The sequence below is a fragment of the Lycium ferocissimum genome, chromosome 1 (genome assembly GCF_029784015.1).
Source record: "Lycium ferocissimum isolate CSIRO_LF1 chromosome 1, AGI_CSIRO_Lferr_CH_V1, whole genome shotgun sequence".
Taxonomy (NCBI): Eukaryota; Viridiplantae; Streptophyta; class Magnoliopsida; order Solanales; family Solanaceae; genus Lycium; species Lycium ferocissimum.
The window spans coordinates 11,206,203-11,216,291 of NC_081342.1; the positions used below are offsets into that span (position 1 = coordinate 11,206,203).

Sequence of the window (10,089 nt, forward strand, 5' to 3'; positions counted from 1 at the left end):
ATAAAATGGTATAATGAATAAAATAATCCTAACGTGGATAAGTGGTATAAGAAGGTATATAACTTATACTCATGAGATCATTTTATCTTTGTTTGGTAGAAGGTATAAATTTATCACGATACAAAAATGATCAAAAATTAATCTTTGGGATATAAAACATACCTTCTACTAAACGGCCCCTAAAATATCTAGTTTAACTCAATTAAATGTTCTATATCCACACAAATATTTATGATGCATTTAGATCATAAATTCTAAAATTATCCCTTTTTTTTTTTGTTAAATTTCGTGCCTAAGTCAAAATACCGTCACAAAAAGTGGGACCAAAGATCCGTACCATATGAACCTTATATTGTGACCTTATCCCTCTCCAATTAGCTGCCAAAATTGGCCCAACATACATGTCGATTTCCGATTTCCAATTCTTGATCTAATCGACACTCAACAAACGTATCCAAACAAACTCCCTTTTCTAAAAACAAAAAATTAAATCTTGAATTGCCCCTTTAATATTGTTTGGAAGAAAAACTTGTTTGGGGGCAATTCAATCTTGAATTATTATTGGGTGCTGAAAATTGTTTAATTTGTGTTATATCCACTGGCCATGCGACTGTGGTTTTGTGTGATTTGCCTCTCAAGAGAGGACCTTAGCAATAAAGTTCAAGTCTTTGATATCTATTCACCTGTTTTACTTAGATTTAGCAATGGGCGTTGATACTCATGGCCCTACTCCCAAAGGTGTTCTTTGCAATGCTGGTGCTGGTGCTGCTGCTGGTAATATTTACAACAAAAGGGTTTCTTTTTTTACTATCTTTTTTTCCAATTAACAATTAAATTCTAATTTGGGCTCTTATTGATATGCTTAGCAGCTAGTTTGGATGGTTGTTACCTATTGTATTGTATTGTATTGTATTGTATTGTATTGTATTGTATTGTATTGTATTGTATTGTATTGTATTGTATTGTATTGTATTGTGTTGTTAGTTTAAATGCAATGTTTGTTTTGATTGTTACTTAAATTCTATTGTATGGTATCGTTAAATCCATCGTTATGTAACGACGAAATGTCCCATTTTATGTCAGGATTTGGTGTGATCGCGTTTACCTTATCATTTTGTCTTTACTTATCGTTGAATAATCCTATTTTATCCTTTACCCTGGCTTTTTATAGTAGCTCTACCCCGTACCCTATTTTTCTTGTAGGTTTATCCTTCAAATTGCTAATGTGGGTGATATTATGTAACGACGGAAAATGATACAATCTATCCAAACGTTGTATTCATAAAAGACAATACAATACGATACGATACAACACAACACAATACAATATAATTCGATACAATATGAAACAATATGTAACAACCATCCAAATAGAGTGTAAATGCATGTATGGACATGACGGTTTTATGTACGATTGGTTAGTTTTGAAGATTTACGAGTTCAATAAATGGAATTTTGAATGATGATCCAAGTGTTTACTCTGATTTGGGAAATTTTAATATGTTGCAGGAGTAATTGCGGCTACATTTGTGTGCCCTTTAGATGTTATTAAGACTAGGTTGCAGGTTCATGGGCTGCCAAAGCTAGGAAGTGCTAATGTTAGAGGTAATGCCTTATTCTATTCCCATTGATTTTGGTAAACTGATTCTTGATGTAGTTGAGAATCTTGATGCACACAATTGATTGTGCTGTTTGCATGGCAATATGTGTAGATACAGTATAAGTGTAAATTTTACCAAATGGTTCAACTAATATACAGTTCGGGTGGAAAGCAGTCGTTGCCGACATTGTAAATCCACCACTGACACTTACTCATGCATGCTTATATTGGGACAGATAATCATCTACCACCAAGTTACACGTAAACATAGGAAAAGCTCAGTAATTTTTATGAGGTGAATATATCTGCAGCTGCTGATTTCGTTTATTCTGATCAGGTAGTCTTATAGTTGGAAACTTGGAGCAGATATTTCAAAGGGAGGGGTTGCGTGGAATGTACAGAGGGCTTTCCCCAACAGTGCTAGCATTACTTCCAAACTGGGCGGTGAGTCAGATTATTTTACAATTTTAACTTTATCATCAAGCTAGCTTCTCACTGTGTAGTCTCTTTATTTTCTTATCTGGATAGAGCAAGGGATGTTAACTATGTGGCTCGTGCTAGAGAATCTAGTTGTTATGGACGGATAGCTTTGTTAATTTTGACTTACATTTTCCTCTCTCAGTTTCTGCACTTTTAACTTTTTATTATTCGTTCTTTTATTAATTGGTTGATTAGGGAGTTGAAGGTCACTGGACTCTGATTATCCTGTTATTATATCATGATGACCTGTTCCACGGTCATTCTTGGTTTACTTTGCCTTTTTTTGCCAACACATTTAGATCATGTCATTGTGCAATGACTTCCCCAAAAGTTCACCTGTTTTTGATAATTTCATATTTATCTCCTTGCACTTAGGGCGTGATTATATACCAAGTGTATTGTCTTTACATTCTTTTACTGTCCGTATGTGGTTTGAACACAATTAGAAATCTGATGTGAGCATCTTTGGTCCTGGTGAATGATTTCAGTGAAATCAGAATGCAGATCTCCACCATCTCTTGTTCTCCCTTGTCATTTATTTGGTTTAGTCCATGAACTATCCACCTTCCTTTTCTTTTTGTTGAAGTCCAACCTCTTGAATTTGTTGTGAAAAATTTCTGTTTTTGATTTGACTTCTTGTCGTTCTGCTGTTTCTCAGTTGAAGCTTTCATCTTGTTCCAGTGGCCACCTTTACTTTCTGAACCTTACAAATAAGTGAATGGAAATAAAGGATTCATATGTGGCCAAGCACAACTAATTTTAAATTGAGGTGTAGTTGATTGATTGTTTGATCAACATTTCACCTGCCATTTTCACCTTTGCATCATGTTTTCTAATTTCTCCTCTTCTTCTTCTCCCTTCTGGTTAATATCACCATATATACAGACATACACACCACATACATATATTTATACCCTCTTATTCCTCATTTTGTACACTTGATGAATGGTCTTCTGTGTGGAATTTTCTACACTTGAGGAATAGCCTCTTATCCCTCATTTCTTTTTGATGCACACACAAGTTTTCTATATGTATAGGAGATTAGGTGTTGTTCGTAGAGAAACATATCTTTTCATAAGGTTTTCTACTTTCTGGTATTCCATTTCTATAGGGGTGATTGTTGCCCTTTCTTAATGAAATTTGATTACCTTATATATATGTATCAAAACCAAATCTACACAGCTTCTCTTCTGTCCTCATCCTAAGCAACCTATGATGGCTTTCCCAAATCCCCTCCGCTGGCTCTATACATGCCGGTGGTCCAACATAGAAACGACTAATGCGTATGTCTGTTTCCATTGAGTATTTGCTGGCTAGTGTAGCAACAAATTATTACATACTTTAGGTGGGATGACACTGGGTACGATGTTGTTTAGGTGAAATGAGGCAAAACTAAATGCAATAGTAGTATTGCTGCTGTTTTGCATACTGTATAAATTCTTGTCTCTAACTGGCTGGCAAGTAGCATAAACAGTGTCCTGCACTCATTGCCAACCTATATGATGTCACTGCTTCCAATACCTTCTAAGGTTTTAATCTATTTGGACAGCATCAGAAGGAATTTCTTACTGGGTGACGACAAGGTAAAGAAATATTTTCAGGGATGTGAGGGACAGTAATGTTAAGAAAGAAGGAAGATGTGTTAGGAGCTAGAAACTTGAATTTTCACAGAAGAATCGGCTTTTCAAATGGTTGTTGAATACACCAAGGAGGAGAAGGAACTAAGGAAAAATTAAATTGGGTGAACAAGATTCATGGTGCACCAAGGAGATGAGTGATAGCAGTAGCTGAATCCTAACACATTTACTCAGGTGAATTTTGCGATAATCAAAGGAGAAGATGGTTACAACATTCATCATAAGAAATAAATTACGACTTGTACAGCATGGCCATACACACTACACACAGAGTCACTATAGCTCAATGTAGATTATATACCGGGTGAGAACTATACCTTAGAGGGAGCTGCTATTGTGGGAGATTGAAAGGATGATGTTGGTTTGGCAAACCTTGGACATGTGCAAACAGTTTCTGAGGTTTCAGATTCTTTGATATGGACTGCCAAAAATGGTTTTTTTTGTATGAAATCATCTATCATAACTTATGTGCGGGAAATTGCAATATACTACAGTGGTCTTGGAAAATGATTGTGTGAAACTAAAGCTTCCTATATGGTGGCATGCTTCAGTTGTGTCATAGTTAGTGAAGCCATTCTCTCTTAACAACAATAGGGAAAAGGTATGCAGAGCAGTAGATGCTACATGTGTGAAAGGAGAATGAGGACAATAAGCACCTCTTCTTGCATTGGCAGTTTGCAACTCAACTGTGGAATCTGTTTTTAGAATTTTGGGGACGACATGAGTAATATGACAGACCGTCAAAGAAGGATTTTTGGGCTGGAGAGGATATAAGATGAAAAAGGAACTTGACAAGGATTTTGGATAAACATTCTATATTTTGGGTGTTGTGGATGATGCTTTGAGGTATAGCTACATCTAGCTGTTTTATTCTAGTACATAAATGTCCTAGCTTGTTAATGTTCTGGTAAATTTGCCAAATGTATATGAGGAGGCTAGGATAGATTTCAATAACTCAAACTTGGGCAGACTATGTAAGTGGGGGAGGGTCTTTTTTTTTTTTTTTTTTTTTTTTGAGAAGGCGAGAACAGCTATTGTTATAGTCCAGCAATATCTTAGTGCCTGGCTTTGTTATAGATAAAAATAAGTTTTTTGCTTGCTTACAAAGAGAAGTTCCATAGAAGATTCATATTGCCGATCCCAGCAATACTGGGTTGATTGATCGTTAGATTTAGTTACCAATGCACAGGACGTACTAAACATCTAGTGTAAATTAAATGTAATATACAGCTGGTGCTAGCCTATCAAAAAGGAATTTATTTTTGTAAAAAAATACTGTCGATGCTACTTGTTGCAAAGTCTCACAGTGGTTGCAAAAATAGTGGAGAGCCGTAGGAGTAAGAGAAGGATATGGACGTATGAGAAAAAAGGATGACACTGTTCACAGAAAAAGGTCAACTGTTTTCACTTTTCATAGAAAGGTATCTGTCTTTTTAGAAAATGGTTGTTTTTTCACTTCAGATTTTCTTGCTTCTAGTCATAATCTTTGCCCAATTCATTGTTGTTCGTATGGGCAGATGGACTGGGTAAGGTAATTCGAGCACTCTCCCAATGCGTCTAAATTTCCTTAGTTCTATTGAGTTCACTGAGAAGATCTTTCTAAAGTATTTCCTGCATACCTTGCATATTGGCTTATCGTTTGTTCAATTCTAAGTGTTAGCCACACATGGTGGCAGAGGGAGGGTTACAGTTAGTGTTACTCTTCCACTAATTAAAACTGAAGTTTCATGCTTCAATTCTTATTACATTCATTTTAGAGATTTGATCATGATTTTCCTAGGTTTTTGGAGACATAATTAAGAATATGTCAAGAGTGATCTCACACGTTTTTTTTTTCTGCAGGTGTATTTTACTATATATGAACAGCTGAAAAGCTTTCTTGGCTCAGATGGTCAGTAGATGACCTTCTTTCCTCAAAGATGTTTTTCTATTGACTCATTAGCTTTTCAAATTAATTTTTGATAAGCTACATTGCACCCTGTGGTTAATGCTTTTCATTTGGCGGTTGTTGTAGATGGAAATCATCAACTTTCGGTAGGTGCAAACATGTTAGCTGCTTCCGGTGCTGGAGCGGCAACCACAATTGCAACAAATCCTCTGTGGGTTGTGAAGACACGTCTTCAGGTGTTTTATGAATCTAATTTTGATATGTAGCTTGTCCTTGTTATTTGTGTGACTTGGTGAAAGAGGTAAATATGTGACATTGGAGCGACTTCGTTAAATTGTTTGGTATCGACTTGTGATGTGGAGTGGAACAATAGTTCGTCAGAAACTACAAACAGTAAAGCAGCTGATAGGGCCTTATGACTTTCCCTTATCCTAGAAGAGGAAAATGGAAAATAGAAGATTCTTGCACAGAACATGTTCATGTTTCTATCTCCTTGTCTATTAGTAACTAATTTATAGAGGGGGAGTGTGATTTTAGCTTTTTATAACACATTTGCTTGACCGAGTGATCTCACAAGGTGATCAGTTAGACTACAAAAACTGCTACTACTGTACAACATACCCTAAGAGTTGTACACCTAACAGAACATGTTCATGTTTCTATCTCCTTGTCTATTAGTAACTAATTTATAGAGGGGGAGTGTGATTTTAGCTTTTTATGGCACATTTGTTTGACCGAGTGATCTCACAAGGTGATCAGTTAGACTACAAAAACTGCTACTACTGTATAACATACCCTAAGAGTTGTACACCTAATAATTCCATCGTGCCGTTGAGTCTTGGGGTGGATTATGCACGATTGTCGCCGGCTAACAGCAGAATAAATGAATGCAATACAATGTTATCTCAGTGAGGGTCTAATTGCTTTAGATCCACTCCTCTTCTGTATTCTTCTTTTTCTTCTCCTTGCTTCTGCATGGTTGGGTTCCACTTGTTTTTGTTATTTTACATTAAAATTCCCAAGTTTGACTGCTGTTGCATCATGCATGTACTTGTAATCTATTTTCGTAAAGTTTTTTAATTGTGTCTTCAGTGCTAAGTGAGCCTCATTTCACTGTTCTTTTATGGTTAGTAGGCATTTGGACAACACTCGAGTTGAATTTGAAAAGAAAAGTATTCCCCCGTTTCACTTTATGTGTTTTCCCATTTTAATCTGTTTCAAAAAGTATATGACATCTTACATGTAGTAAATCTTTGGCCACTTCCAACATCTCTCATGACATATTTAAGACCACAAGGTTCAAAGCGTATGTGGTATATTATACACATCTTTAGTTTAAGACAACAAGATTCAGAAGTCTCACTTTCTTAAACTCCGTGCCTGGTCAAGCTAAGACGCACAAAATGAAACGAGGCAGCATATGAAGTAGAAATTGGTAAAAAATTGTGGAAGTCTGAACTTCAGTTGAAAAAGAAGTTTGTGAAAGTTGAAGATATGTGAGTTTGATATTCACTTGGAATTACAATCAAACATTTTAATATTTTACTTGAAGTTCAAATATAGAAAATAGTACTTCACGCCCTACGGATTAGTCTGTTTAGTTTAAGCAGGTTCATGTCTTGATATGTCTTGAAGATCTCATTAGCCAGTCTTGCATTTTATAAGAAAGAGTGAGTGATAGATGTTCGTTGTCCCCAAGTGGTGGCTAATGGCCTACTCGTTGTTTAGAAATGAAGGACCACCCTGGCACCAAGGTTCGAATTCCAGCAGTGGCAACGTTAGATTAGATGCGTTATTTCAATCTTTCTAAGCCTTGGTGGAAAGAGTTGCTAGTGCTGGTGGGAAGTAGCAGGTACATGGTGGATTAATCTGGTCTGAGCACCGACACCATCGTCATTTTAAAAAAGGAAAAGAAAATAGATAGGCCTTCTTGCAGCCTAAAAAGTTTGTGTTGTTCAAAGTTGTTTGTCATAGCAAGTGCTTGGAGTAGAGATGCCAATGGGACAGGATGAGTCCCCAGGTGGGAAGGTACCATTCGGCGCAGGCAGGTTTGGGCTGGGCCAACAACAAAAAAGCTGTCTCGTATCTCTTCTCTGCAGTTGTAGTTGCTCTTCTATGCCACTTGCACCACCAGTAATTCAGTCATTGCATTTATTGTTAGGCAGTCATCTGCCACCTCACCCTTTATACTCCACCAGTTGGTGGCTACGTTGCTATCTATCTTTTGTTTTCTACATAGAAGGTATGCATTTTTGATTGAATTTAGTGGAGTGCCAGAGAAAGGAGGTCATGTGGAGCTGGGAGCATATATATTAGGGACTGTGCAATCACAAAATCACTGAATAAATGAATTTCAAGATCTTAATGTTGAGAAGACCAAACACAGCAGTTTTTTTCTCGAGAGTAAGAATTAGCCAGTGTGCGGAGGCGTGTTGGGCAGTTGAGGGTGTTCACAGGATGACAGGTTAGGCATCCCGGGAAGAGCCTTTGCTAGCTAAGCTAAGCTCAACTCTGCCAGCTGCATGGCCTGGCCTCATTTTCATGCCCAAGTTGGAGGGTGTATATTGACAAGAAGTACAGCATTCCATGGCATTCAGTGTTTTTATTATTTTATGGGGACAATGTAGCTAATGTAGTGCTGAGAAGTTTTACACCATTTGATTAATTAATGTTCATGTACTTCTGGTGTAAAAAATTATGTTAAAAGGATCGTTTTCTTCTGGATCAGCATTGTCAATTCAATTAGTTGTGCCATCTAATAATGCTTAAAGATGTGTCTACCAAAGATATGTTTCTAAATGCACTTCACCAAACAAAGCATTAATCATATTCTCACTCTTACTCATTTTTGCCTTAACCTTTTGCAGACTCAAGGAATGAGAACAGGTTTTGAGCCTTACAGGGGTACATTATCTGCTTTAAGGAGAATAGCGTATGAAGAGGGCATTCGTGGGTTGTACAGGTCAGTGTTTGCTTTCTTAAAAGTTGTTGCTCTGAATGTATCATATTGCTTGTCTACTGTTTTTGCTGACTTGTATTGCTTTGTGGTGGACAGCGGTCTGGTGCCTGCTTTGGCTGGTGTTAGTCACGTAGCTATCCAATTTCCGACTTATGAGAAAATTAAGATTTACTTGGCCAAGCGAGGTGATTACTCACTTCTAGTCATATTGTTTCCTTTCACTTCTAGTTAGTTCAGTATCTTTACATTTGTTTTCCCACCTCTTGGAAAGGATGACATCGTGTCTGAATATGCTGGCTTGTTGTGATGATGTCAGCTAACACTTCAACGAATAAACTTGGGGCCCCTGATGTTGCCGTTGCATCATCAGTTTCCAAAATATTTGCTTCTACATTGACATATCCACATGAGGTATGTTGTTACGGTGATCACATTGTTAATTTACTTTAAATGGTTTACTGAAACATAAAGTGGTGTACCATATGATGTTTTGGTCCACAATCTTACAGAAATATTGCAAGGCAAGTTCTTCCCACCTCGGGCTTTATTTTTTTGGGTCAATTTATGGTTGAAACACTTCAACATAAATTTTGCATGTGTTGGGAAAAGCTTAGTGGAGTGTATGACAGAAACATAAGTGCATAAAATCATACATTTGAATTTTCATTGTAGGTTGTACGTTCGAGGCTTCAAGAACAGGGGCGCCACTCTGAAAAACGGTACTCTGGTGTAGTTGACTGCGTCAAGAAAGTCTTTCATCAAGAAGGCATCGCAGGCTTTTACCGAGGCTGTGCAACAAACCTAATTCGGACTACCCCTGCAGCTGTTATCACATTTACCAGTTTTGAGATGATTCACCGCTTCCTTGTAACCTTGTTTCCCCCTGATCCTCATCCTCACCCATTGTAGGATGTCATGATGACTTGGGGATTCACCATAGTAAGGCAGTTTAGTTCATCAAGTCCCTGAGCGGGGCTGCTGATTCGTCTGCAGCGATCTCTTCATCGGCTGTGTATCTTATTTCTTGTTAGCTGTCATAGCAACATAGAAAAATCATTTTGGTCATTGTGAAACAAATTTGCTATACCATTCTTACACTGACATTGATGATGATGACGACGATGATAAAAGGAGTTGAAATGTAGGAAGACTAGAAATTATAGTGAGCTTTGAGATATTCAATATTAGAAAAACTGTTGAGTGCATTTTATGATTCGGGATTCTTTGTTCATAATATTCCTCCTCCTTCATAAGTGGAGTGGGCAAAGGCAAAGAGAAAGGACAAGAGGAGAAGTAAAAGTTCAAGAAAAAAGCAAATTATGTTCAGCACCCTAAGATTTAAGTTGCAGTTGGATGATGCTTCATGATTATGATATTATGATAAATGATTATTTTAAATGATGATTTCAGTAGGAGGTTATTAGAATTTTCTTTTGGTTTCTCACCTGCACTCCAGTTCCCGCATTATTTGTCCTAACTAATTTGGGTTCATGCAGCATAAGGTTCATTAAAAGGGGAATCATTT

General features: G+C 37.1%; 1 protein-coding gene across 1 annotated transcript; it reads left to right on the forward strand.

The window, feature by feature from the left end:
* Positions 1 to 338: 338 nt before the first annotated feature.
* LOC132047578 (nicotinamide adenine dinucleotide transporter 1, chloroplastic) lies at positions 339 to 9,769 on the forward strand. Its single transcript, XM_059438608.1, has 9 exons — positions 339 to 774; positions 1,510 to 1,605; positions 1,938 to 2,044; positions 5,560 to 5,608; positions 5,732 to 5,841; positions 8,473 to 8,567; positions 8,661 to 8,749; positions 8,881 to 8,975; positions 9,237 to 9,769. The coding sequence occupies exons 1-9, from the start codon at positions 705 to 707 to the stop codon at positions 9,471 to 9,473; spliced, it is 948 nt and encodes a 315-aa protein (XP_059294591.1). The 5' UTR covers positions 339 to 704; the 3' UTR covers positions 9,474 to 9,769.
* The last annotated feature ends 320 nt before the right edge of the window (positions 9,770 to 10,089 follow it).